Below are 27,951 nucleotides of genomic sequence, written 5' to 3' on the forward strand. Positions count from 1 at the left end.
CTATGTTCTGTCTCTGGCCGTGTCTTTCTCAATTCATAAGGTTACACGGTTGGAGACACTTTTACTTCATTTTTTCAAACAAAAATTATACTTTTAACTTTATTTATATTCAGAAACTGTTGAAGCCACATCATATCTGATCATAACTTCACACACTGGGTTCTGAAGAAGAAGAAAAACCAGTCTTTTGCGCACAAAAAAGAGGTAAACTTCATTCTTTTTATGCATTACCCTTTTGTGAGATAGGTGCTCTTCTACTTCAAGTTACAAACTTTACTAGACACCTTTTCTTGGGTTAACTGGTTCCTCAGAAAAAAGGGCCAAAAGTAATTGAGCAATGCTTTTTTAAATAAATAAAAAATGTACTTTTATGATTTTAGATTTATGATGATTTGTGGGTTCATGGTTTGGTAATGTCATTGTAGTTGCTGGTTTGGAACATGGTTCTTCTTTTATTTTTCCTATGTTTGTGTTTTTGTTTTAGAATGATTGAACACCTTTTCCATAAGAATATAGTGTTATTCTGAGGTAGTGAGCTCTTCAAGTTGGTTTTGTTGCTATGGAACTGTGAGAATGGAAAGAAAATTTTGAGATATTCTAGTAGGGGTTTAAAAAATGTTCATCTTATCTGTGCATTTTCAAAATTATACTGAGATTCTCTGCTCTTGTTTGTTTTAGCCGAAAGATCATGAATGTAGGAGAATTCCAAATTGTAGTTTGATTATTAGAATAGTAGAATTTTTTTGCAAAAGATTCCAAAACTTTGACTTGTTAGGACTTGAGTAATGTGTTTTCACAACTTCGTAAGGTAATAAGGTATACTTTGCTCTAGCCTTTTGTTCTCTCTAATAGCAATCCGATTCATGTTTGATGTTTGGGTTCAGATTTTAGGTTTTACACGATAGGTTTTTTGTAGTAAATTGAATTTAATGATACTAATTAAGATCTTATATGCAAAATTTATGAATTTCAGGATATTATAATTTATAATCGAATTTAGTTCTGGAAATAGCCATTGAGGGCAAGCCGATCATCTCTGTCAACAATGTCGGATGCATATGAAGGCCAAGAGCCTCCTGTACCACCAACTGTAAGATTTGCCCGAAGAACATCCTCGGGTCGCTATGTCAGTTACTCAAGGGATGATCTTGATAGTGAGCATGAGAGTGGTGACTTCATGAATTACACGGTGCATATACCACCAACCCCTGATAACCAACCTATGGATCCATCAATCTCACAGAAAGTTGAGGAGATATATGTGTCCAATTCACTCTTCACAGGCGGGTTCAACAGTGTTACTCGAGCACATCTCATGGATAAGATAATAGAATCTGAAGCAAACCATCCACAGATAGCTGGTGCAAAAGGATCTTCGTGTGCGGTTCTTGGATGTGATTCTAAGGTGATGAGTGATGAACGTGGTGTGGATATTCTTCCGTGTGAGTGTGATTTTAAGATATGCAGAGATTGTTACCTAGATGCAATAAAAATGGGAGGTGGGGCATGCCTGGGATGCAAGGAGCCATATAAGAACGCCGAACTAGATGTGGATGATGATCATTCCCTTTCACTTCCTCTGCCAAGTGGGATATCTAAGATGGAGAGGAGAATGTCTAAGATGAAGTCAACTAATAAATCAGCATTGATGAGGAGCCAAACTGGAGAACTCGATCATAATAGGAACCTTTTTGAAACAAAGGGTACCTACGGCTATGGTAATGCTTTATGGCCAAAGGAAGGAGGTTTTGGAAATGGAAAACAGGGAGAAGTTGCTGAGCCAAATGAGTTTATGGACAAGCCATGGAGGCCCCTTACACGGAAGCTGAAGATACCTGCAGCTATTCTGAGCCCATATCGGTATAAAGCCTTCAGTCTTAAATACTTCATAAAAAAAATGATTGAAAATAACCATGAGAGGATTTTTCGTTTATTGAAAAATGAGGACCCAACTACATGTACCTACTTACAAACATTCATATAATATAAGTTTATTCTTTTATCAAGCATTCCAACACATAAAACTTGGAAAACAAGGAAGTTTTTTATACATCGTGTTTTTGTGTGCTCTGGTCTTTTTGTGGTTAAGTCTGGCTTTTAGAACTGGAGTTGTATTAAAAAAAATTGATTTCTCGTGTTTATGAAGATTTCCTATAATTGTATCAGTATACTAGTTATGAACTTGAAATTTATTCTTTGCTGTGTCAATCATCTACATCATCTGACAATTACCTTCTTTCTCTTGCATCTGTTTTTACAGGCTTGTTATTTTTATCCGTTTGATTGTACTTGGACTGTTCCTGGCATGGAGGGTTATGCACAAAAATACTGATGCATTATGGCTATGGGGAATGTCTGTGGTTTGTGAGATCTGGTTTGCTTTTTCGTGGATCCTGGATCAACTTCCCAAACTATGCCCAGTGAATCGTGCCACCGATCTTAATATTCTGAAGGAGAAATTTGAAACACCGACTCTTAGCAATCCTACTGGAAAGTCTGATCTTCCAGGCATAGATATCTTTGTCTCTACTGCTGATCCTGACAAAGAACCACCTCTTGTCACCGCCAACACTATCTTGTCTATTTTAGCTGCTGATTACCCAGTTGAGAAGCTGTCATGCTATGTTTCTGATGACGGAGGCGCACTTCTAACTTTTGAGGCAATGGCTGAAGCTGCCAGCTTTGCTAATCAGTGGGTTCCTTTCTGCCGTAAACATGATATAGAGCCAAGAAATCCTGAATCATATTTCAACTTAAAGAAAGACCCTTATAAAAACAAAGTGAAGCTTGATTTTGTCAAGGATCGTAGACGGTTGAAACGTGAGTATGACGAGTTCAAGGTCAGGATTAATAGTCTACCTGACTCTATCCGTCGCCGGTCAGATGCCTATCATTCAAGAGAGGAAATCAATGCCATGAAACTTCAGAGACAAACCAGGGAAGATGAACCTATAGAAACTGCGAAGATTCCCAAAGCAACATGGATGGCTGATGGAACTCATTGGCCAGGGACTTGGTTTAGTCCTACAACTGACCACTCCAAGGGTGACCATGCTGGTATAATTCAGGTACTAAATCGGCTCCCATTGAGTTTTATTCAAGTGCCAAATTAGTTTGGAGATATGAGTGATGGTGAATAATTTGTTCTTTGTGGATGATGCAGGTGATGTTGAAACCTCCCAGCCACCAACCTCTTCTCGGAAGTGCTGATGATGCAAAGCTTATCGACCTAACTGATATTGATATCCGTCTTCCGCTTCTTGTGTATGTTTCTCGAGAGAAGCGTCCAGGCTATGATCATAACAAAAAAGCGGGGGCCATGAATGCCTTGGTTCGTGCCTCTGCTGTAATGTCTAATGGTCCTTTTATACTCAATCTTGACTGTGATCACTATATCTACAACTCAAAGGCAATGAGGGAAGGCATGTGCTTTATGATGGATCGTGGAGGTGACCGCCTATGTTATGTCCAGTTCCCGCAGAGGTTTGAGGGGATTGATCCCTCTGATAGATATGCTAATCATAACACTGTATTCTTTGATGTGAATATGCGAGCCCTTGATGGACTTCAAGGGCCGTTCTATGTGGGAACCGGTTGCCTTTTTAGAAGGGTTGCACTTTATGGTTTTGACCCTCCTCGCTCTAAAGAGCACCACTCAGGTTTCTGTTCTTGCTGCTTTGGTCGTAAGAAGAAGCATGAATCATTAGCAAGCACCCCAGAAGAGAATAGAGCACTAAGGATGGGTGATGATGAAGAAGAAGAAGAAGAAATGAACCTATCGTCGTTCCCTAAGAAGTTTGGAAACTCAACTTGCCTCATTGACTCAATCCCAGTGGCAGAGTTCCAGGGCCGGCCACTCGCTGATCACCCCATAGTGAAAAATGGACGCCCACCTGGTGCTCTCACCTTACCCCGTGATCTTCTCGATGCATCAACTGTAGCAGAGGCTATCAGTGTCATCTCTTGTTGGTATGAGGACAAGACTGAGTGGGGGCAGCGTGTTGGATGGATCTATGGATCTGTTACGGAGGATGTGGTCACCGGATATAGGATGCACAATAGGGGATGGAAATCTGTGTACTGTGTGACAAAGCGTGATGCCTTCCGTGGATCTGCTCCTATCAATCTCACTGACAGGCTACATCAGGTTCTTCGATGGGCTACTGGCTCCGTTGAAATATTCTTCTCTCGTAACAATGCCATTCTGGCTAGCCCAAGAATGAAACTTCTTCAAAGAGTTGCATACCTTAATGTTGGATTGTATCCCTTCACTTCCTTCTTCCTTATTGTATACTGCTTCCTACCTGCACTGTCACTCTTCTCTGGCAAGTTCATAGTTCAAACCCTTAATATCACATTTCTCTCGTATCTCTTAGGCATCACAGTAACCTTGTGCATCCTAGCAGTGCTTGAAATCAAGTGGTCTGGCATTGAACTTGAAGAGTGGTGGAGAAATGAGCAGTTTTGGTTGATTGGAGGGACGAGCGCTCATCTAGCCGCAGTGCTTCAAGGTTTGCTCAAAATCATAGCTGGTATCGAAATCTCATTCACATTGACTTCAAAATCTGGCGCCGATGACATAGATGATGAGTTTGCTGATCTATATGTTGTGAAATGGTCATCACTTATGATACCACCAATCACAATCATATTGGTTAACTTGATAGCAATAGCAGTTGGAGTTGGCAGAACCATTTACAGTGCTATACCGCAATGGAGCCGTTTACTAGGCGGCGTTTTCTTCAGTTTTTGGGTCTTAACTCATCTCTATCCGTTCGCAAAAGGTTTGATGGGAAGAAGAGCGCGGATACCTACCATTGTTTATGTATGGTCAGGCCTCATTGCTATCACAATCTCTCTTCTCTGGGTAGCAATTAATCCTCCTCCTGGCAGTAAACAAATTGGTGGTTCATTTCATTTCCCATGATCCTAGTTAACCACCATGCACTTCATTTCGATATCTTATTTATCGAGTTTTACATTATTATTACAAGATTGGTGAACCCGTACTTCAATATACAAGGTTAATGGATTGCTTCCACCTGGTAAAGTCTGAGGATGATAACTTATATTGCAAGCGAAGAGGTTGTTTCTAGGTTTTGAACCCATCGATTTAGGGCCACAACAGAACCTGGTCATAGAACCATGATATTTTATTCTTTTTGTCCTATGAATAATCATTTTTTTGTAATTTGATTCATTTTTTTGACCCCTCTTAATGGTACTAGTGAATATTCTTAAATTATGTTGTGTATTGTGCTCATGAATCTAGAAATGAGACAATTGTTGTAGGGTTCATCTTTTTCTAAATCTAGTATGTATTACATGAGTCCAATTCCTCGTTAGTAATGAACAGTTCAATACTGGATTATAAGGGGAAACAATAATTATAATTTATTTTAAAAATGAGTAAAAATTAGGATGGTTAGATTTTTATTTTTGTCATAATAATAGATTTATTTTTAGGCTTTTAAACTATTATTGATTAAGGGCTATTTATATATGAAGCCACTTGTTAATTGTTATTGGAAACCAATACTCTGAAATTAAGCTATGCTATCTATCATCCTTAAGAGCCTTGCAAATTCTGAATATCTACAAATATCACCAATGAGTTTTCTGAAGTATATAATAAGTAACAATTTTTGGAGATTTAGGGAAATTATTGCTATGTAAGTTTTCTAAAAATTAATTGATTGTTTATTTTTAATTTTCTGAAGTTGATTTTATTTTTTATTAGTTTAGAAGGGATTTGATATAAAGAAGTGAGTCATGGGCCTTCCTCAAAAAATTTCTCAAAACTAATTAAAGAAGTTCGTCAACACATATTCATCATTCTTAAAATGACAAATTCCATTTTATAATTCTTTCATAAATAAAAGTTCACATAAAATAATATGTCAAAATACAAATATAAAGTAATGATTGGAGACACAAATCTGAAAGATAATATTTGATTAATAAGATAATTTATGTTAACATGGTCGCAAAAAAATAATTTCACCTCACTTATAGCTTCATGGTTAGGCAAGCTCTTTTATTCCGATTCATGGTTTTTCTTAGCTATATGGTTCATCCGTGGAGAGATCGAGTTTCAAGAAACTTCTTCTACTCCTTTCAAAGAACACATAGTTGTCTCGACTATGCTATCGGAGCTTCTGGGAAAGTATGAATACAAAAGCACTCGTCTTGGAATGAGCTTACTACTTAGTTAACAATTATTTATTTCACACTTGGCCTCGTCTTAGGTCTTGACTCACCCTTGACCTTGGTTGATTGGAGGGACGAGCGCTCATCTAGCCGCAGTGCTTCAAGGTTTGCTCAAAATCATAGCTGGTATCGAAATCTCATTCACATTGACTTCAAAATCTGGCGCCGATGACATAGATGATGAGTTTGCTGATCTATATGTTGTGAAATGGTCATCACTTATGATACCACCAATCACAATCATATTGGTTAACTTGATAGCAATAGCAGTTGGAGTTGGCAGAACCATTTACAGTGCTATACCGCAATGGAGCCGTTTACTAGGCGGCGTTTTCTTCAGTTTTTGGGTCTTAACTCATCTCTATCCGTTCGCAAAAGGTTTGATGGGAAGAAGAGCGCGGATACCTACCATTGTTTATGTATGGTCAGGCCTCATTGCTATCACAATCTCTCTTCTCTGGGTAGCAATTAATCCTCCTCCTGGCAGTAAACAAATTGGTGGTTCATTTCATTTCCCATGATCCTAGTTAACCACCATGCACTTCATTTCGATATCTTATTTATCGAGTTTTACATTATTATTACAAGATTGGTGAACCCGTACTTCAATATACAAGGTTAATGGATTGCTTCCACCTGGTAAAGTCTGAGGATGATAACTTATATTGCAAGCGAAGAGGTTGTTTCTAGGTTTTGAACCCATCGATTTAGGGCCACAACAGAACCTGGTCATAGAACCATGATATTTTATTCTTTTTGTCCTATGAATAATCATTTTTTTGTAATTTGATTCATTTTTTTGACCCCTCTTAATGGTACTAGTGAATATTCTTAAATTATGTTGTGTATTGTGCTCATGAATCTAGAAATGAGACAATTGTTGTAGGGTTCATCTTTTTCTAAATCTAGTATGTATTACATGAGTCCAATTCCTCGTTAGTAATGAACAGTTCAATACTGGATTATAAGGGGAAACAATAATTATAATTTATTTTAAAAATGAGTAAAAATTAGGATGGTTAGATTTTTATTTTTGTCATAATAATAGATTTATTTTTAGGCTTTTAAACTATTATTGATTAAGGGCTATTTATATATGAAGCCACTTGTTAATTGTTATTGGAAACCAATACTCTGAAATTAAGCTATGCTATCTATCATCCTTAAGAGCCTTGCAAATTCTGAATATCTACAAATATCACCAATGAGTTTTCTGAAGTATATAATAAGTAACAATTTTTGGAGATTTAGGGAAATTATTGCTATGTAAGTTTTCTAAAAATTAATTGATTGTTTATTTTTAATTTTCTGAAGTTGATTTTATTTTTTATTAGTTTAGAAGGGATTTGATATAAAGAAGTGAGTCATGGGCCTTCCTCAAAAAATTTCTCAAAACTAATTAAAGAAGTTCGTCAACACATATTCATCATTCTTAAAATGACAAATTCCATTTTATAATTCTTTCATAAATAAAAGTTCACATAAAATAATATGTCAAAATACAAATATAAAGTAATGATTGGAGACACAAATCTGAAAGATAATATTTGATTAATAAGATAATTTATGTTAACATGGTCGCAAAAAAATAATTTCACCTCACTTATAGCTTCATGGTTAGGCAAGCTCTTTTATTCCGATTCATGGTTTTTCTTAGCTATATGGTTCATCCGTGGAGAGATCGAGTTTCAAGAAACTTCTTCTACTCCTTTCAAAGAACACATAGTTGTCTCGACTATGCTATCGGAGCTTCTGGGAAAGTATGAATACAAAAGCACTCGTCTTGGAATGAGCTTACTACTTAGTTAACAATTATTTATTTCACACTTGGCCTCGTCTTAGGTCTTGACTCACCCTTGACCTTGTCTTAGGCCCTGACTCACCCTTGATCTCGTCTTAGGCCCTGACTCACCCTCTGTGGATGTAGACGAACCCTGCGGAGGAATCCTAGTCTAAATTGATAAGCAAAAAAAAAACAGTAGAAAGTAAGAAAAAAAAAATAAAACAAGTAAAAAAATGGATAAATATCTGCTACCACAAAGATAGTGTACCACTCTATGTGTTACCGTAAAAAACACCCCACTTTTTTCTTTCTTTAATACATAATAAAAACCAAATATAAACTCACACCCCAAGTTTTTTTTACACATAGTAAACAAATAAATAAAAAAGCACCTGAGTTTTGATAGAGAAAAACTCCATCCCCACATCTGAAACGGCAGAGAGCGGCGGCGGCGGCGGTAGCAGCGGTAGCAGCGGCGGCGTTTGTGGAGTATGGGAGCATCAGCATGTCTGCGACAAATTTGCAGCAACATCTTTGTCTCTAATTCTCATCATCAATTTCCCTTCCTCCGTTCCTTCTCTTCCAAGATTTTTGTTAAAGGTAATATTATTTGTATTACTTGATTCATGCCAAAATTCAAACGCCATTGTTGTTGTTTACAGGTTTAGCATTCTCTACCACTGAACAAAATTTATCCGAAGCCTTTTCACAATTTGGAACTGTCCTCAATGGTATAAGCCTCAAACCTTCAATGTTAAAACCTCTCTCAATTAGGTTTTCATTATTTCCCTTATTGCAGCTAATATAGTTCTGAATAAAGCCAAGACTAGATCCAAGGGTTTTGGTTATGTCACTTTTGCTACAGAGGAAGAAGCCAGAGTGGCACAGATAGCCATGGATAAAAAGGTCACAATCTCATAACTTCATTCCAATTTTATGAAAAAGAATAAAGTACCTCTCGTATTCGGAAATAATTTTGTTTGTCATGTGTTTTATTTCAGTTCTCTCTTAAAATATATTATAGAAGAAAAAATAAAATAAGACATGTGTGAAACAATCAATAAACGAGTTAGTATGAGAAAATATTTTATTCTGAACACCAAAATACATAAAATGACTCGTATTCGGAGATAACTTTGTTTGACATATGTTTCATTTCATTTCTCTATGTGTGTTTTCACTTTAAAATATATTATAAAAGAAAAAATAAGACATATATGAATCAATAAATGAATTTAAGGAAATAAATATTTTATTCTGCACACATAAATACATAAAATGATGCAACTTTTTTTTTCCTGTTTTGTTGCAGATATTACATGGACGTGTTTTATATGTGGACATGCAACCACCTAGGAAACAAAATAACTCATTTTCTGAGCAGGAGACAAATGATGTATGATATCTAAATGCATGAAATTGAAGACATTATTGAATTATTTTCACAATATGATCATAGGAGCTTCATGTTTTAATACCCTTCTTGCCTCTTATTCCAAATCTGCAAGGCATAACAGAGGATATAGCACTCAATTTGCATTAGTTTCACCTTGTAGGACCCAATTTCTTAGGTCTGGCTAAAGGGATGCAAAAGTTGTTTTTTACTAAATGTGCTGACATTTGTGTTGTAGTGTAGATGTTGTTACTCTTGCTTCATTTGATTATGCAAGTTGGGGTTCATATTTTATTAGTTTTACTTGCCGGATACATAAACTCAAGGCTATTTGGGGATTACCTTATTTGTTGATGATTGATTTCAAGTGACATGTATAACATTTTTGTGAGTAGGAGGATGTATCATTTTCTAATTGCTAACATAAGTTGATTACTATGCAGCCAGCCCTATCAGTTCTAAGGTGCAAAGTTCATATTGCTCTTTTTTGAAATGCTGAATTTAAGGCAAATGCATTAAATATTTACAAAAGAGTCCTTTTTTGTAAAATTCAGAGGACCAAAGATATCTTGGAAACATGGAATGCACAGGGTTTGAACTCTACTTGTAGTTTATGCAGTCCTTCCAGGGACTTTTCTGGCAGTACCCAATCCTAATATATACTCCTCAATGGTATTTGCAGAACAAAAATGTTATTTGTATTCTCAAATTTGATACTTAAAATTGACATCTTCCACTTTAGTCAAAGAAATAACAAGATGGTACAATGAATGTATCTCATTTCTTTTCTTAAAGTGAAAGTGTTCACTACTTCACTCTATGTATCAAATCCAAAGATACAAATAACATTGCTCTTTGCAAAATCTAAAGAAAACTTCATACAAGTCAAACAAAGATAGTCATGGATCCAAAAAAATAGCATTTTTATTTGATATAATTGCAGTAAGAATTAAATTTTGTAATCAGCAATAGCAACATGTTTCCCTTTAAAATTAGTATATATGCAATTCTTATTTACTTGTTGAGCCAACCAGCCACAAAACAGTGTTTTTTCTTTCAACCATGGGAGCACAGGAATGCAGCGATCTCTCCACAAGATTTGTTTTCATTATAAATAATGATTTTATTTCCTATTAACTTGTCATATGTATGAATTCTAATTAATCTTGGATACAAAAAGTGAAGTACATGACCAAGCATGTATCTATGCTAACCAAGATTGATTGCAGGTTTGAGGAATCATGAATACAAAAGAGTCTTTTAACATAATTACTCTATCTAATATTTGACCAACATTTAGTACATAACATATTAACATTTAAATTGACATTATCAACACTTCTTTGTCATCTAAAATTACCCTATTTTGTTGAAAATACGAGAACTTTAGTAGAAATGTTTATATCTTATAATTAGTTGTGAGTTAAGTATAGGAATGAACCTCAAAGTTATTTTATGAATCTCAAGTAATCAATACTTTTTATTCACTCCCTATAAAACTTAATGAGCAAGCAAAACTTTAAGATATAATGTTGGGTATATGAATAAAAAAATTTACGAAATTAGTCTAATTTTTGAGGAAATCGTGGATGAGAAATGTGATTTCCATGTAATCTCGTGAATGAGAGGCAAGAGACTCTCCCTAAAAACTACTACTTCCCACTAAGGAATTGTTTTTTGACAGAAGAGAAGAAAAAGAGAATGGAAAAGAGAAAAGATTTGAGATCAATTCTACCCTATCTTCCATTACTGATTCGTTCTTCAACTCTCTTTTGGCCTTCCCAAATTGTTGAAGCTTTCAAAGAACTTTCTAGAGGACCTCTTCATAGCCATGTTGACTCAGGTCAACTCTTCTTCCTCGCCATTTCTGATCTCAGAAACTCTTTCTCTTCTTCTTTTCCTTTATCTCCTTCTGTTTCACATGGTTATGAACTCTTCTTCGATGAGGTAATCATGCATACTTAACTTTCACCCCTACCCAATTTGTGGCTTTTTCATTAACACCTAAATTTTCAATTTTGAATTATGGGTTTTGCGAGTTTGGAGTTTTGGGTAAATGGGTCGTGCTGCTTATGTTTTATCAAAACCGCATTTGGCTATACATCTGAATTAAGTGATTATTCATTAAGCTCTTTTCAAATAAACTTAAAAAAATCTTACTTTTCACAAATTACTCTTATAAGCTTATTGAAATAAGCTGAAAAAAGCTTATAAGAAGGTGATTAAATATTTTAATAAGCTTATTTTCATAACCTGTTCTAGGCTTATATACTACTTGGAATAACTTGTAGAGAGCTTATTGGGGCTTATGAGAATAGCTTATTTCAATAAGCTTACCAGATAAGTTATAAAAATAGACCTTGACCGTCTAGCTTATTTGAATAAGTTTATCAAAGAAGCTTTGGAAATAAGTTCTTCACTTATTTCATAAAAGCTTTTGAATAAGTGCTTAATTAAACTATTTATTCAAGCATGCCCAATTCATTTTTCTTAACATGCTCTAAAATACGGACATATCATCAATGGTGACGTGTCATTTCAGCTTATGTCTAGAGAGGAATCAAGGAAGTGGTTTGAGGAGGTAATTCCGGCATTGGGAAAATTGCTTTTGAGGTTGCCCTCTTTGTTGGAAGCACACTATGGAAATGCTGATATGGTTATAGGTGGAGGAGGAAATACTGTTATAACTGGTCTTTGCTTTTTGGATTCACAGCAAGAAGGGGCTGTATTCCTTAGCCAGGTTTCCTTGTATTAGAGTTTTATGTACTATTATTAGTCCACTTTTCCTCTTCAACTTCGATTTTTACTTAAGCCCTTTTTTGGTCTGTGGTGGTTTAAAGGCCAAATTCGATGTATCTCTGTTCTTGATAAATTCGATGAGTTGGAGGACTTTTGTCATTGTAGCAGCTAAGTTATAATTAGATGATATAATTATAAATGTAACATGCATGTTGCCGATGGTTATAATTGAGATTATCAATTGCTTTCTTTTCAGGAGTTGATTGCTGCTCTTCTTGGGTGCTCACTTTTTTGTCTCTTCCCAGACAGTGACAGACATGTGAAAAATCTTCCAACGATCAACTTTGACGAATTGTTTGCGTATGCAATACTTAGCTATTCTTTTTTGGATGTCAAATTAGTCTTCTACTCTTGTTCAATTGGCCACTTTACTTTTCATTTTTATCATCTTGTTGGTGCATGTTTTTTCAAGATGCTGCAGCAGTGCTGCCAGTGACATATGTGTTCGTATGTGAGAGGGAGCACGAATAGGAGTGGGAGAGGGGAGAAGAGAGAATTCATATTGGTCGAGGTCCATATTGTTTCAATGTTCTTTATTACCAAACTATGTCAATTTGTAAAAATAGAATGCCTTACTTTTTTTTATAAAAAGAGTTGCTAATTGCACGAGTCTCCCACTTAGTGGGGTCCGGGGAGATAGATTACACAGCCTTAACCATGCAAGCGAAGAAGTTGCTTTCAATATTTGAACCCATGTCCTCCAGGTCACAAGGCAAGCAATCTCATTGATGTGCCGAGGCTGACTCTCAATGCCTAATTTCTACATTATAAAAAAATGCCTTATTTTTACATTATAACTTTTTAATTTTATTTTCAGGTGTCTGTATGATGATTACAATCAAAAGCAGGAAAACAAGATTTGGTGTATTATTCACTATTTTCAAAGGATAAGTCATGATATGCCTAAGGGTATTGTCTCATTTGAGCGTAAAGTACTTCCCTTTGAAGGTGATCCTGTTCACATTTCTTACCCAAATGCTAATTTTTGGAGCACTTCTGTTATACCTCTATGCAAATTTGAGGTAACTTCTAGAAATTTATATATAATTTTTACCAAAAATAATATCTTCTAGTTTTTTAAATGCTGCACTTGGTTTGTAATAGATAATACATTGGTATTTTGATAGGTTCACTGTTCAGGCCTCATGGAAGATCAATCAAGTGAAGCTGTTGAAGTAGATTTTGCAAATAAGTATCTTGGTGGTGGCGCTCTACACAGGGGCTGTGTACAGGTACAATATGTTTATATTTATCTATGTAGTGTTGTTATATGCTTAGATTTTCTTCAATTATGATACCTTTATTTAACCATAGTATTTAATGTGCTTTATAATTGCTAGATTGAGATCATGTTTTCTTTGTCACCTGAATTCTTGGTGTTTTGTACATTTCCGTCTAATAATTTGATATAGGAGGAAATCCGCTTTATGGTTAGTCCAGAATTGATTGCTGGTATGCTCTTCTTGCCATCCATGGCCGACAATGAGGCTATAGAGATTGTTGGTGTGGAAAGGTTCTCGAGTTATACAGGGTGAGAATTACTCCAAGGATCTCAATTCTAATAACAAATTAAAGTTATTAATACTTGCTACTAGCTTTATTTATTTCAAATGTGATGAGATGCTCCTTTTCTTTCCTATTTGAGTGGGGGCGGAAAAGGATTTCTTGATTGCTATATTCAGCAAGTAAATTCTTATTTTGCCTGTGGATGCAGGCCTATAGAATACTTTGCATAGACCCATGTTTATTTTTCTTCTTATTTTCTGTATGTGCACCTGCTTACAATAAATTTCTAATATAATATTGTATACCCTCCACAGAGTAGGAAAGGGTGAAGATCTTGTTGTGGCTTGTGTTGCTTTATGCTTGCTATATAGTATGCATATAATGGGTTAAACTAAATACGAAAAAAATACTATCGGATGTGATGTCCCGTATGTGATGTCCCGTATATATGCTTTTCAGCTAATTAAACTAATAAGTTTATTGTTATTGTAATTGTTGGGCTCCTCCTTCTTAGCCTAATGATGATAATATCTCCTGATTTGATTAGGTATGCATCATCTTTTCGATTTTCTGGTGATTATGTGGACAAAAAGGATATAGACATACATGGAAGGCGTAAAACCAGGATTGTTGCTATCGATGCATTGTGTAGCCCAGGGACTAGACAATACAGGGAAAGTTTTATACTCCGGTTTGTAAGCCTTAGTTTATGTCTCTACTACTCTATTTTATAAAATATAACATAGTCTGAACATAGTTTGTTCATTCTTGCAGTGAGATCAATAAGGCATTCTGTGGTTTTCTGGACCAATCTACTCATCAGTGGCATCATAAAATGTTTTACGAGAATGTATGCTCATCTGCACTGGTTGGTTTTTGCTATGTCTTTCTCTAAACAATGAGACTGGTCATTAGGTGGAACAGATATACTTTAATGTAGAATTCTCATAAGTTTTTGTTTTGGTTATAATCTAGTATCTAACTATGTCTGCCATCTTAACTGATCATTGTTCATTTGTTGTTTTTGAACATCGTTTGCGTCTTTACAGTTTAGTGCTGCTGCATCAACATCTATGGAAACTAGTGAAGAAAATATTTCAAATCATATTATGGAACAGGGAAATAATATTGGAATTGCAACCGGAAACTGGGGATGTGGTGCCTTTGGAGGAGATCCGGAAATGAAGACCATAATTCAGTGGCTTGCAGCTTCTCAGGTAAAAAATTCATTTTCAGCCACCAAACTATGATTACGTACCAATTATCGATGAGTTGTAACCTTAATGCATTAGTAATGTTTATGTTTACCTTAAATTAAGGAAAATCCCATATATATTCCCTGTTTAATTCTTTTGAGTAAGACTTGAAAATATTTGATATGATAAAGTGGACATTTAAGGCATAAATAAAATATTCAAAACTGACTAACCAGTTTAAATAGTTCATAAAAGGCGGTACAAGACAAAAGGAAACTTTTGGATTTGGTTACAGCAGCAACTTGGTAGTTGGTACTTAACTGTCATACTGCTTACTTTTGTCCTGTCACATTTGAAGACCTTAAATTTTGTGTTTGTTCATTTACTACATAGGCACTAAGACCCTTCATGGCATACTACACATTTGGCTTGGGAGCACTGCACAACTTACATCAGGTAACTTCACAGAATCTTACTTGTAATCAATGTTATTCATCATTGATTACAAGTACCACTTTTTTGTTTTATTTATTTTACACTCAAATATTGGGTTATTTTAATATAAAATCTCTTAGTAGTTACCTTGGTTTGGTGTTATGGCAGGTGAGTGATTGGATTTTGTCAGAGAAATGGACAGTTGGGGAGCTATGGAACATGCTGATTGAGTACTCAAAACTTAGATCAAAAGGAGAAACTAATGTTGGCTTCTTCAAGTGGCTCCTACCATCAGTATATAATCATGGTCATGTTGGGATGGACTTGTCTTAATCTATTCTTCATTGTCTTAGTCTTTTCTTCTTCTGTGTTTTCTCTTTTAAGAAAACATGGTCCTTTTTTATATAGAAGAAATGTAAAAGTACTTATTCATCCTCTTATATAAGCTAGTTTTCCAAAATCTATAGAATAGTGTTGGGAGCTGTCAACAATGTAATCAGACAGAGAGGGTGAAAACCTTAAACTAGTATTGATTTTATATACTACATTAAATAGAAGCAATAAACTAAAAGGTTGATTTCAAGTCACCCAACATATTAATGCATTAAAATCAAGATTTGGATTTAGATGACTCAGATTTTACTTATAGCAAAACATAAGTCACCATTTGTTGAAAGTTAGCAATTCCAGATTCCAGTAATCACATGACAAATAAAACCCACATACTAAGATAGGGATGGGATGGAATGCATTACAATTAAATCAGTGAACACTTGAATTATTCCTATGAGGTTGTATAGCATTGCATGATTTGTATGCACTAGTACAAACCAATTTCTCAATTGTAACCACCAAAAGTAGCAGTAGCAAATAATTTCCAAATCAACACCAAAGAATAAAGGAAAGCAAGCACACTGGTCTGCTTTTAACCTGCAGAGTGCCTTGACTGTACTGAATGAGTGACTATTATGGTCTATTAGTTGGCCAAAAAAAATATTTTGTCTATAGCGGATACTCAGAAGGCGTTGCAAGGGAGGAGGGAAGAGGAAAGGGGCAAAGCGCACTGCTGGATTATGATTCGCAAACTCGAAATTGTAATCAATGTCTCCCAGTTTAACCGACTGAGTTGACTCTAGGGGACAGGAGGAAAAGTACTTTACATAATATACAAACATGCAGGAAACAGATCAGTGCTCATTCTTAACTCTTGCCTTCAATATTCCAGGGAGTGGTGGTGATGAGGGAGGCCTAACTGGTGGGTTCGAAACAATAGTAGGAACTTGAGCATCATAAAAGCCACCTGACATGTTAGAGCTTTCACCTCCGTCGGTAAGATTAAGTGTCAGAGTATCATTCTGAGGTCTCTTGCAAAATTTCATTTCCTTGAGGACATAGTTGTCATCATGCAGTTCGAAAGGTGTGCTGCAGAGATAAAGAGGAAGAGTAAGTAAAAACTGAAAAACATTTTGAACAAAAGAAAGTTCTAATATAGATCTACATTTCTCAACACAAACCATAATAGGATACACTAGTGCTTCATTATTTTATATGACACTATAAAGTTAGGAAATGTTCATATAGATAGCATAAAGATAATACCATAATTCTCTTTTAAGAAAGAATGCCAAGTAAAGTAGCTGAAGCCTGTTCGTTTACCTATTGAAATCAAAATGCACAAGCTGCATATCTTCTGAAATTTCCACTTCAACAGTTGCATGAGGGCGTGTCTGTCAGTTTCCAAAAGCAAAAAGGAGATTAATTAAACAAAAAATGCCATTAAGAGCCAAACCAAGCAAGAATTTTCAAATTGCAATTCAGTGATTTATAATTTTGTATATGTTTCTTTTGTTTCTCCCAGTCTTTCTTTAGGAATGCCTGGTTTTTTCTTGAAATTAACAGGTTATCAACTTCTTAGAACGACCACCATGAATCCTCCATGGAGACCCTCAGACCCATAAAACAGCCTCATAGAGCCGAAAATACCAAGTAAAGTGGACTCTCATAGTTTACAACTATCTTATTACATTTATTTCAGTTGACAAATTCCAAACGAATGTCCACAAGAAAGGTGAAAAAATATTTCTAGTGAATAATAATAGATTACATGTAATTTAGATTTCAACCAACTAATTACAAAAATGCTGAATAGAGAGTTCGGACTTGAGACCAACAAAACATAATTATCATTATCATACATACCGAAGATCCAAGGAAAACTGGGCAATATAATGGGCAGGTAACAAAAAACAAGAGAAAATGAGATGATAGCACACCTGCACTAGAATAAAAGGCAAAGATACACCTCCATTGGGAGCATTTCCAGAGCTATATAGTTGCTCATTTCGTTGTACAAGGTTCTCAAGACCTACCAACTTGGTAAAATAATACAAGTAGTTAGAAAAGAGAAACTAAGCATTATGGAGCAACAATAGATTGTTAGAGCTTTATTTTTATGAAGTGCAAATATCAATTGGAAACATAAAATGAATCCCTTGGTCTTGCAAACCAGGTCCCGTCCATTCCCAGATAAAATCCTTACTTGCTCCTTCAGCTCTTGCAAATAGGCCCTTTTCTGTTCATTTCTATTCCTCAGCGCAAGACGGTCTGCCTGTTGAATCAATTACATGGAAGGAGTTAAAATGGTTGTGACTTGGCATCACTTTAGAGAAAGAATAAGTCACTTAGGGCCAAAAAATGTTGCAACTCGAGACTGTTTGCAAACCTTTAGTCCTTCAATATCGTTCACACTGGTACGAGGAAGACCCTTCCATTGTATTTCCTTTTTATCCTTGGAAATAATATCCATTGCCATGAGAACATTCAAAGCATCATAGACCCTTCGACGAATGTTTTTCTCATCATATTGTTGCTGTGAGAAATTCATCGAAACAAACATCAGTCTACAATATTTATCTTACACCGTCAATCTTTGAGTAGTGGAGAGAAATGTGAATTGAAATTATTATTACAAAGAAGAGCAAACCTGATCAGGGGTTGAAACACCACTGCTTGGATCAGAAAATTCTGCCACGAGTTCATCTGCTACCTAGAGCATAACCACAATCAACATTACATTTAAAAAATATTAGTAATAGGAAAGTGGTGACTATATTTGCAAAACTTAGTCGGAATTTGTGCAATAAGTTAGTTTGCAAAAGATTCACACCAGAATTCTCACCAGTTTAGTGTAGGTTTAGAACCTAAGCTCTTAACCTACGTAACTCAAACTTCTAACTAGCTCATAGCTCTATGTCATATCTTTCATCCAAATATAATGAATCGGGAAGTATTTTCCTAGAGGGGCATCAATATGCCTTTGTATTTTCTTAGCAGTGGATGTACCAAAAGATAAGACACAACTTTTGGAAAAATCTGTTATATAAAAACAGTCATGAGAAGATAACTTCTCATGAAATTATATTACATCCTCAATACCATCAGTGGTAGGTTTGAAGGTTGAGAAAGAGCAGGGAGGAAAATGTAACCGTACATATAGGCTTGACTTTTTACACCAGAAACTGAAGAAAAGAAACATAAATAAAGCAAGGGCAAAGTGAAGTTTGTAGTTGAAGAATTTTCAATGAAAGCATCTTATAAAACAAGTCAAGGGCTGCAAGTCTGCAACTGTGACTCAATAATGGTAATGTTTGATATGACAGAAAACATGAAGAATAAAGTGAATTGAATACAAACTGAGGAAATTCTGATTCGGTTCTTTATAAAATCTTAAAGGCGATGTTCCTTAGTATACAGAATCTTATATTTTGTAATCTACACTACACATTAGAACTTCAAACATGCACAGGCACGTGCAAACACATCGAAAAAAATGATAAGAAATCATTGGGAACCACAAGTTATATGATATACATTCATATTTATGTGCATATGCTTTAATATAAAAAACTGAACATGAAATTTAATCTCTAGCAGCAACTGACTTAAAGTAACAGTCTAACCTCATTGTAAGTTGTTCTTCCCTTGCTTTCCACCTTCTCACACACTGAAGACAACCAACAATAAATTAGAAACAAAACCAATAAGAAAAGTGCCAGCATGACCTCCACAATAATGTCTATCTGAGGAGCACAAGGATCTAAACACCAATGGAGCAAATTTTGCGGGAAGTACTCATAACCTCCCAGAATGCTAAATGCAACTTTAAAAGGTTTGATAATGAATACAAAATGTCAAAGAACTTCTTTTAAAGAAAAAAACAGTCAAATTGAGATAGATTAAGACCTTTCATACTAAATTGGCGGAGCCCTCTTCCACTCTTATCACCTCCAACAGCACGTTGGCCTCTCCTTTTCTTCTTGCTACTGTTAAGAAATTAATAACGAGTAAGAATCAATTAAAATAAAATCAAAGACACCATTTAAAGGAAGTGCGGAACCAGAAGCAGATAATTGACACATGCAAGTAATAAATAGCATTTGATGCTCAATATCTAAGCTATGAATAAAAGCACTGCCCAGTCCGTCCAAACTAAAAAACAAAGCTTTCAGAAGATTTCACAAGCATAGTCAGGATATGTAACAACAAAAAACCAAAAATCTTCCTTTCCAAAGACAGATACAAAGATAAATGACAACCATCCAAACCAAGGATCATATTCCAAAATATAAACTAAACCACTGCCAAAATGCAGAACTTTAAGGAACTTTCTGTTGCATTTTTTGTAGCAAATTTTGAACAGAATCAACGATACAAATCGTCCACTTTTGGTGAATCCGAAGCATGTCTTATTTGGCAAACTATTGACATGAGAATTAAACAAACATGACAATCTGACCATTTGTACCAAACCTACAGAGCCATACCATGCGTCAAGAAATAAGGACTTCGTATATCAGTATATTGTTTTCACATTTTCAAATTGGAAGTATGAAGCACAACTGAATATTGCAACAGGCTTAATCTCAGAGAGAACTTGACCTTCAAAATGCAATTAGGAAAATGCATCTTTTAAAAGGGTTTACAGACACAGATGGAAAAACATGTTACATAAGAATGCTCTCATAACATCAAGAGTTTAATTCAACCGTCTAACCCTCTTAAAAACAATAGAAACAAAAGAAAACTCTCATATATTCGATACAAGATGCCAAACTGGCACGGGTAAAAAGAAAATCCACAAGCCAAATAGCATTCTGCATCAGACAGACTATACATATAAAACACGCTCAAAGGATAATATAGGACTCACGCAACCGTTCCCTGTGATGCAGCATCATCTCCATGTATGTCAAGATGGTTCAATCTAAGAAAAGTGTTTTCACTAACTGGTGTTGCCATTGTTTGCTCACTCCGGCTGGATGGAGACCCGACACTTATGCTCGTTGACATGGATTGACCTGAAATCGTTGTTCCATGACCTAGAAGCTCCTCCTCGTCTTCCTCTCGACTTGGTTGGTGAGGTCGAGTTCCCATCTTGATAAATTACTTACAGACTCGCAAAATCTGGAGATCCACTGTTTGATATTAATGAATGGTGGTTAAAACTTAAAACACCGTCCTCAGGGCAATTCTATCAACACCCAAAAAATTACTGCTCACATTAAGGCGTATAGACCATATGGTTGGGTGTTAGCAGTGATTTTTGGGTGTATGTGGAATTGCCCGGGACCTCATAAATAAATATAAGATAATACGTAACAAAAACAACAAAGCCTTATTCCCACTAAGTCGAGAAGGCTAATGGCTACATGGATGTAATGATGCTCCATCATAAATAATGTGCATTGACATAAAACATAAGATAACAGAACACCAAATTCTAAACCAGAAACACATGGTGCAAGGTTCTAAACAACGATCTAATATAAAAAATATGAAAATATAACACCAAACTCTAAACCAAAAACACATGGTGAATTGTTCTAATTACTTCTGAGAATCACAGTAGAGACAATATAACAGCGACCTTATAGGAAAATATAGAGCACAATTTAGAATTAGAAACTTAAGCATGTAACATCAGAATCCACAGATACATAAGCAGATTAAAAATATAATTATTTATTTAAATGTTATAGTGCAAGGAATAGGAAAATACGATATAGATGGTGATATAAAAGTAGAGAAGATTCATCAGAATACTGACCAAAAACGTTGTTTGAGAGAAAAGGTTCAAGAGTTTGTGTTTGTTTGTGGGCGCGGAGAAAGAGTAACCGTATCTACCGCCTAGGTTTTAGTTTCAACCTCCAAAACCGGTTCAACTCGACAAAAAAACCATTAATTTGATAATGGTGTTTGATATTTTTTTTTGTACTCCTGAATATATTTTCTCCACTAATTAATTGACCACTTTTGGGTTTCGTGACTTAATTGTTTGATTTTTTGGTCATCCTAAAATTTAGCGATGTCTTATATCACTAGACTCTGATATGGTTTGAAGGAGCTACCTAAAAGTGGAAACAAGTCAGACTTTACCTTAAACAGGTTGAGGTTGTATAGCATATAGGAGTTTGGGTCTAACATGTTAGCCCGTTTAATTTATTTTTTCAAAGCCTAGGCTTAGCCTGTTTAAAAATCTGATTTGGCCTATTAGTCTGTTTAAAGACTTCTTATACTATATTATCTTAAAACATGTAGTCATGTCTATATTTAAGTATGTTAATATGCATACTTTTAACTAGACTCTTATAATCCTAACAATTAAATTATATTTTTATATTAAAATTTCATATATAATAACATATTAAAATTATAAAATATAAAATTTATTACCTAATATAACTAAATATTTATGTTTGTTATGCTTAATAGGTCATTTGAATTATCTAAAGTCTGGTATGTTAAACTAAATAGGTTTTTCAAAAAGTCTGAGCTTAATCTATTTACGAAAAAATCTAATCTGACCTAATATGTTATAGGCTAGATAATAGGTCTCTGATAGGCGATCTGACTTGTTTTGACCCGTAGGAACTACTATTCTTTTCTATTTAAAAAAGTGATAATTAGTGCTTGCACTTTGTCATGCCCCATTGAATTTGGACCAATTTGTAATGGGCTGGCTCTGAAGTGTGTAAAAGAGTACAAGGGAACACATGTGGGATGGTGTATTTGCTTTAGTCCAAGGAAACCAATCAATTTAATTATGTTAGCCGGTTAAACATTGATTTTCATTTGGTTTATTTTAATATCAAAGTTTAATCAAATGTTTTTAATTTTAATTAACTTTTTCGTATGATCATACTTTACATGAGACAAGTGTTTTTACCTAACCAGTTAAAATGAAAGAATATTAGTTGAATGATATTGCTTGTACATATAGAAAGGATAGAAAAAGTTATATTTGTTATAGAGATTTGGGTGTTCCTATCGTAATGAATGGCACCATTAAGGGAATCACAACAAGTACAAGTTTAGGTTATTATTGTGAGGATAATATATATTTCTTCTTATCCATCGTACAATGTATGAAGTTTTATATAGACTAATCTAATTTTTCAACGAATAAACTTTTTTATCAACTTTAATGTTATTAAGAGTGGGAAGTGGGAACTATATAATGATTCGATGGAACAACAAATTGTTATTTTTAATTTGATAAAAAAAAAGATTTTTGATTTGATGACATGCCATGATCGTATTAAAAGATAAGAGTGTCTTCGTGAATGCATGCATATGCATGAGTGGTGCATGATTACCCTCAACTTGTGTTGCAAGGTGTTAGGTTAAGTCATGCAACAAGTGCAAACATTTATCATATGGAGGAGTTAACTCCATCGAAGACTCTTTTCTTCACATGGAGGTCAAATCATGTATTACTTAAGAAAAAAACAAGTATGTACTACTTGAATTAATATTGATCGAGTTTGACCAACTAAATAACTAAAATATTAGTTTAAATAACATTAGATTATTGTTGTGATTTTAATCTCCTTAATGAGATAGGTTGACTACCAAATCGTGAATAACCTCCTTTCACTATTGTCCATATATTGGTGCATAAAGGGGATAGTTTCAAATGACACTATGTGTCACTAGGTGCGTGATGCTTGTGTAAAATTTTAAAATAAGTATATCATTTACCTCATTTTCATGTATCTTCATTGATATGAGTGAATATTCGAGTATATAACTATCGATGTTATGACATGTAGAAGACCACTTATTTATCCAAGTTTTGGGTGTGTACCTAGCTTGTTTATCTTACAATAAAAGATTACTCATTGAAAATGTAAAATATGTCTCTTGTGTATAAGTTAAGATATATATTAGTGACTTGAATGATTATTGGAGAACTACTTGATCCATCAATGAAATTACTTAATCATGCTACTTATTTGTTGCAAAATAAAGAGACATACATCAATATTTGAGGAAATATAAAAGGACAAAAATGTGTGAATATAAAAAATCATTACAAAATTGAAATTATAAAAATAATGGCAACTAGACTATATTTTTTTAGATAGCAAACATTGTCAAATATATAATAAAGACAAAAAAATTATAATTTGCCATCCAAATATACAATGACAAGCACCCACTATGTAAATTTTAGTGATTCTTAAAAAATGGTCACCAATAAATTGAGGAAGTACGAATATACCCATCATTTTAATACTCGAGGGACTATTGTATTCTTCTTTTGTTATGAAATAACCTAATTATGTTTAATAGTAATTAAGATAAAAATTTATACATAATTAAGTATAATATAATTTTTATATGTATTGACTGTATAAATATTTTTTTAGGCTGTTAGCAAATCATCTACAATTGATTTAAAACAATCATTGATTATCAAATAAGAGTAATGGAATGCAAGTAAATGACAAAATGATATATTGATATTGTAAAAAAATACTTACACCGTAAGTGCACAGATTTTAAACTATTGTTTTTTATGATTAAAAATAAATAAAATGATGGACCAATATTAACTTTGTTATATTACATGGTTGAATATGTGTTTGATTTCCCTTAAACAAAGTCTGGAGTATTTGACTGCTTCTTGGGATGATACCAATTTTGGGTTTTTAATTTAATTTGTGGGAAATTGGTTGCGGGAAGATCGTAACAATGGCAGGTTTTAGTGATACCCCTACCGCTCCAAAAATCCTCCTAGCTAAGCCTTCCCTCGTCGCCGGCACTCCCGTCGCCGGTAAATTCGGCCGTGGCGGTGCCGCCGAAGATGATTCCGCACATTTCCGTTCACGCCTTCCTTCCGTCGCATCCCTCAACCTTCTCTCCGATTCCTGTGATTTCCACATTGACCGTTTTCTCCCTGTAATCTATAATAACTCTTCCCTTCACTTATTTGCTTTGAATATTTATGATAATTCGAATTTGGATTATGATTATATGTTTTTGCAGTTTTTGACTGAAAATACAGATTTTACTGTGATTGGAGTTATTGGAACTCCTGGAGTTGGAAAATCTACTATCATGAATGAACTTTATGGTTTTGATTCAACTTCCCCTGGTATGTTTTATCTTTCTTCTCATCATTCACATTATTTCATTATTTAATCATTCTATATGTGTCGCTATTTTTGGCATAACTAGCTTATAAGTTAGGTGAGAGATTCTAAGCTACTTGAGAAAATGGAACCGTTTTATAGGATTAGCTATAAGTTAGGTCTAAAATAAAATAAGCTGATGAGTCATGACTTATAAGTTATAGAAATTGTTTTGGCAAAAGTGATTTTTTTTTAATCTGAAAACATAGCTTCTCAAAAAAAGTTAAATTTCAGTTTTTTTTTTTTGCAACTTTTGTTTTTTTGTAAGAGCCTAATCAAAACACTTACCTGGGTCTGAATTTTTTTCTATCAAAACAATCACTTTTTTGGGTGAAAAAAACCTGCAATAAGATTGAGTTTGTATTTTATATGTTTGTCTAACTTTGTTTCATGTGTCTTCAGGAATGCTGCCACCTTTTTCAGTACTCTCTGAAGAAACTAGGGCCATGGCAAGGCATTGTTCTACTGGAATTGAACCGAGGATTTCTTCTGAACGTATCATTCTTCTTGATACGCAGGTACTCCCAAGTTATCTTCATTCTTCTTTCTTATTCTACGGAGACTAAGATTTTCAGTTTTACTTATGTGGTTATATCACAGCCTGTATTTAGTGCTTCTGTTTTATCCGAGATGATGAGACCGGATGGCTCCTCAACAATTTCAGTCATTAATGGAGAATCCATGTCAGCTGAATTGGCTCATGAAATTATGGGTATTCAGGTAAACAGTAACTCCCTAATTATATGGGTAAACCCTCTAGCATGGTCACAATTGATCTTTTATCTTGGTACCGTTATGCCTGATGAATTTGACTATGTTGGGATGCTGCAAGGACTCTTTCTAGCTTGCTGTTCTTCTAGCATCCATATGTCATATTCTGCTGGTGGTATCGGATGGAGCTCACGATGATAGCATGTGGCATTTGATGTTAACGGTATGTGATTTATCTAATTTGATTGTTATTGTTTGTAAATGCTTCAAATCCTGTTTAATGATCATTTATGTAATGTAAATTATGTAGTCACCTGGAAAATAGTTGTTTTTGGGATAGTTAATTGATCAAGGGCTTGACACTGTTTGACCAACACTATATGAGATCGAGTGGTTTCAGATTTGTCCCTTACTTTTACAATGACCATTTTGGTGAATAGTGATTACTTCATCACTTGTTTACCATGTTTTGTGTCTTAGGAGGCCATTGGCATTTCATAATCTTAGCACGGTAACAGCCCTGATCTTTTGATAACAACTCCTTCACGTCTTCTGGTTTTTATGTAATCTAAGTTTTTAAGGGAGAAAGACAGCGAGTAATCTAATTCAGTATTTAGATTGTACTCTCTTCCTTGTCCAGATTTGTTTCTTATTTGAATCCACTAACAAAATAACTAGTAGCTACTCTCTCCAATACAATTATGACTTTGAAATGAGTGACTTCCCGATCTGATGATGATAGTTACTTGATTAATCTAGCATCAGATTTTACTTTTGTGGATTTTAGATGACTCATTTATAAGACCATGAACAGTACAATATGTTATATGATTGAGAAAAGAGAAATATCATATACATGTAACATGTAGTAGAAAAGCTGTTTCTTGGCCTCCTTATTCAATTTAAAATTCTTACACATGTCATACAGATACTTAATTCTTTTATAAACTGTGTTACAAAGACTATTGATGTATTATTGAAAGGACTGACCATGCTTTACTTGTTTTCATGTAGGTCGACCTGTTGAAGCATGGCATACCAGATCCATCATTGTTGGCCTCGTCCCTTTCACAGAGTTCTAGTTCAGGGCTTGAGAAAGATAACGAAGTTCCTGAACGTGAAGAATACATTGCTACTCCTGTTTTTGTACACACCAAGTAAGAATACCTTTCTTACCTTTGTAGCATCATCAAAGGGGTAAAGAACATTTGGCAAGAAATAATTGCCATATATGAGATATCTAGTGCTATTATTATTATTGTAAATCTTATGCTATAATTATTGTAATGATGATAAACTCTAACATACATCATGGTTGCTCCAAAGTCCAAATTGGTTGGCTCTAGTATAAGTTGCATTTAGCTAATGATTTGAACAAATGGTAATGCTTGAAAATTCAACTATGGTGTTGGATCCACTTTTTTCCATTATTGTATTAAGGTTGCTGCATAGTGAAGCACTCATCTGTATCTTTGACTTGTATAGGTTGCAAGACCAAGACTTTGCTCCTCAAAATGTTATGCAGTTGAAAAAGGGACTTATGCAGTATTTCAAACCATCCTCATTTGTGAGAGAACACGATGGAAACAAGCTCGGAGAGCATGTTTCGTCTTGTACGGTTTATAATAATCCTATGGATTCCAAAATGCTAAATTTGTATGCAATCCCATTAAAGAAAAAAGATGGAAACCCAAGAGCTCAGCATGAGAGTTACATTTCTGCATTATGGAAATTGCGGGATCAGGTTCTCTCTCTTCACACACACATCACACACATGCATTAGGGCCTGTTTGGTTTAAGAGAACAAATTTGTTTTCAATTTTCTTTAATAATTACAAGTAGGTGACTGTATTTTCAATTTGTTTCCTGTTTTCAAAGACTTATTTAGGAAACGTTAGAAAATGTTGTCACTGTTTGTTGTACAAATATTCAAAAAGAAGACACAAAATGAAAACAAGTGGCATGCTTGTAATTATCAATGAACATATAAAACGTTTTCGCAAACTAAATAAACTCAGTTTTAAATGATTAACAAAATCTAGGACACTGTTTTTTTGTTGTCAGATTTTATCAATGAAGTCGCCATCTTTCGCTAGACCTGTTTCGGAGCGCGAATGGTTGAAGAATTCAGCCAAGATATGGGAACAGGTAAAAAACTCCCCAATCATATTGGAGTACTGCAGAACACTCCAACACTCGGGTATGTTTAGGAGGTAGAAATCCATTCAACAAAAATTCAAGACATTTTCCATAATTGTATTTTAGTACATGTAGTTTGTTTTGACTCAAAATTATCATATTCGTGTATGAATATCACATTGTCTGCTACTATTCTATGGCTCCTACTTTTTCACATAAAAAATTACTAGTATGCACTGCACAAGAGTGATTTAGTAGTATTTAGTAGATATATATAAAATATTCTTTAACAAAGAGAAAGGA

The 27,951-nt window shown here is 34.6% G+C and overlaps 5 protein-coding genes across 14 annotated transcripts; 4 read left to right on the forward strand and 1 right to left on the reverse strand.

Moving 5' to 3' along the window:
* LOC109332020 (cellulose synthase-like protein D3) lies at positions 1-5,276 on the forward strand. The gene is made up of 4 exons (XM_019566860.1): positions 1-204; positions 974-1,860; positions 2,261-3,068; positions 3,164-5,276. The coding sequence occupies exons 2-4, from the start codon at positions 1,046-1,048 to the stop codon at positions 4,925-4,927; spliced, it is 3,387 nt and encodes a 1,128-aa protein (XP_019422405.1). The 5' UTR covers positions 1-204; positions 974-1,045; the 3' UTR covers positions 4,928-5,276.
* Positions 8,403-9,683, forward strand: LOC109331008 (glycine-rich RNA-binding protein 3, mitochondrial-like). Of its 2 annotated transcripts, XM_019565288.1 has the most exons (5): positions 8,403-8,507; positions 8,538-8,593; positions 8,656-8,724; positions 8,793-8,899; positions 9,306-9,683. In XM_019565288.1, exons 1-5 carry the CDS (start codon positions 8,485-8,487, stop codon positions 9,393-9,395), a joined length of 345 nt encoding a protein of 114 aa, XP_019420833.1. In that variant the 5' UTR covers positions 8,403-8,484; the 3' UTR covers positions 9,396-9,683. The 2 variants fall into 2 exon arrangements, with proteins under 2 accessions (XP_019420833.1, XP_019420832.1); XM_019565287.1 differs by having other exon boundaries at positions 8,406-8,593.
* LOC109331931 (poly(ADP-ribose) glycohydrolase 1) lies at positions 11,054-15,876 on the forward strand. Of its 6 annotated transcripts, XM_019566734.1 has the most exons (12): positions 11,054-11,333; positions 11,929-12,126; positions 12,382-12,485; positions 13,003-13,207; positions 13,313-13,417; positions 13,598-13,716; positions 14,239-14,382; positions 14,466-14,559; positions 14,741-14,908; positions 15,281-15,343; positions 15,491-15,686; positions 15,718-15,876. In XM_019566734.1, exons 1-11 carry the CDS (start codon positions 11,088-11,090, stop codon positions 15,653-15,655), a joined length of 1,611 nt encoding a protein of 536 aa, XP_019422279.1. In that variant the 5' UTR covers positions 11,054-11,087; the 3' UTR covers positions 15,656-15,686; positions 15,718-15,876. The 6 variants fall into 6 exon arrangements, with proteins under 6 accessions (XP_019422279.1, XP_019422278.1, XP_019422281.1 ...); XM_019566733.1 differs by lacking the exon at positions 15,718-15,876 and having other exon boundaries at positions 15,491-15,687; XM_019566736.1 differs by lacking the exon at positions 15,718-15,876 and having other exon boundaries at positions 14,810-14,908; positions 15,491-15,687.
* LOC109330461 (transcription factor-like protein DPB) lies at positions 16,049-21,561 on the reverse strand. 3 transcript variants are annotated; one of them, XM_019564641.1, is made up of 10 exons: positions 21,429-21,561; positions 20,532-20,796; positions 19,565-19,641; positions 19,282-19,325; positions 18,306-18,368; positions 18,045-18,191; positions 17,862-17,930; positions 17,596-17,694; positions 16,979-17,049; positions 16,049-16,744 (listed from the first exon to the last, which is right to left on the reverse strand). In XM_019564641.1, the coding sequence occupies exons 2-10, from the start codon at positions 20,753-20,755 to the stop codon at positions 16,510-16,512; spliced, it is 1,029 nt and encodes a 342-aa protein (XP_019420186.1). In that variant the 5' UTR covers positions 20,756-20,796; positions 21,429-21,561; the 3' UTR covers positions 16,049-16,509. The 3 variants fall into 3 exon arrangements, with proteins under 3 accessions (XP_019420186.1, XP_019420184.1, XP_019420183.1); XM_019564639.1 differs by having other exon boundaries at positions 19,565-19,644; positions 20,532-20,785; positions 21,429-21,559; XM_019564638.1 differs by having other exon boundaries at positions 19,565-19,644; positions 21,429-21,559.
* Positions 24,318-27,880, forward strand: LOC109330544 (protein SMG9-like). Of its 2 annotated transcripts, XM_019564769.1 has the most exons (9): positions 24,318-24,565; positions 24,653-24,761; positions 25,201-25,316; positions 25,399-25,518; positions 25,643-25,732; positions 26,524-26,666; positions 26,995-27,112; positions 27,146-27,253; positions 27,574-27,880. In XM_019564769.1, the coding sequence occupies exons 1-9, from the start codon at positions 24,359-24,361 to the stop codon at positions 27,724-27,726; spliced, it is 1,164 nt and encodes a 387-aa protein (XP_019420314.1). In that variant the 5' UTR covers positions 24,318-24,358; the 3' UTR covers positions 27,727-27,880. The 2 variants fall into 2 exon arrangements, with proteins under 2 accessions (XP_019420314.1, XP_019420313.1); XM_019564768.1 differs by having other exon boundaries at positions 26,995-27,253.

The sequence above is a fragment of the Lupinus angustifolius genome, chromosome LG17 (genome assembly GCF_001865875.1).
Source record: "Lupinus angustifolius cultivar Tanjil chromosome LG17, LupAngTanjil_v1.0, whole genome shotgun sequence".
Classification (NCBI taxonomy): domain Eukaryota; kingdom Viridiplantae; phylum Streptophyta; class Magnoliopsida; order Fabales; family Fabaceae; genus Lupinus; species Lupinus angustifolius.

Coding starts and splice junctions, on each gene's coding strand:
- LOC109330461 (XM_019564639.1), bottom strand. CDS start 20,755: ATGGGAACTCGACCTCACCAACCAAGTCGAGAGGAAGACGAGGAGGAG. Junction 17,931..18,044: donor ACGATATTGAAGGACTAAAG/GTTTGCAAACAG, acceptor TTGATTCAACAG/GCAGACCGTCTTGCGCTGAG. Junction 16,745..16,978: donor GTGCATTTTGATTTCAATAG/GTAAACGAACAG, acceptor TTATCTCTGCAG/CACACCTTTCGAACTGCATG.
- LOC109332020 (XM_019566860.1), top strand. CDS start 1,046: ATGTCGGATGCATATGAAGGCCAAGAGCCTCCTGTACCACCAACTGTA. Junction 1,861..2,260: donor GCTATTCTGAGCCCATATCG/GTATAAAGCCTT, acceptor CTGTTTTTACAG/GCTTGTTATTTTTATCCGTT. Junction 3,069..3,163: donor ACCATGCTGGTATAATTCAG/GTACTAAATCGG, acceptor TGGATGATGCAG/GTGATGTTGAAACCTCCCAG.
- LOC109331931 (XM_019566734.1), top strand. CDS start 11,088: ATGGAAAAGAGAAAAGATTTGAGATCAATTCTACCCTATCTTCCATTA. Junction 11,334..11,928: donor ATGAACTCTTCTTCGATGAG/GTAATCATGCAT, acceptor GTGTCATTTCAG/CTTATGTCTAGAGAGGAATC. Junction 13,717..14,238: donor AGGTTCTCGAGTTATACAGG/GTGAGAATTACT, acceptor TGATTTGATTAG/GTATGCATCATCTTTTCGAT.
- LOC109331008 (XM_019565287.1), top strand. CDS start 8,485: ATGGGAGCATCAGCATGTCTGCGACAAATTTGCAGCAACATCTTTGTC. Junction 8,725..8,792: donor ATTTGGAACTGTCCTCAATG/GTATAAGCCTCA, acceptor CCCTTATTGCAG/CTAATATAGTTCTGAATAAA. Junction 8,900..9,305: donor AGATAGCCATGGATAAAAAG/GTCACAATCTCA, acceptor GTTTTGTTGCAG/ATATTACATGGACGTGTTTT.
- LOC109330544 (XM_019564768.1), top strand. CDS start 24,359: ATGGCAGGTTTTAGTGATACCCCTACCGCTCCAAAAATCCTCCTAGCT. Junction 24,566..24,652: donor ACATTGACCGTTTTCTCCCT/GTAATCTATAAT, acceptor ATGTTTTTGCAG/TTTTTGACTGAAAATACAGA. Junction 25,317..25,398: donor TCATTCTTCTTGATACGCAG/GTACTCCCAAGT, acceptor GTTATATCACAG/CCTGTATTTAGTGCTTCTGT.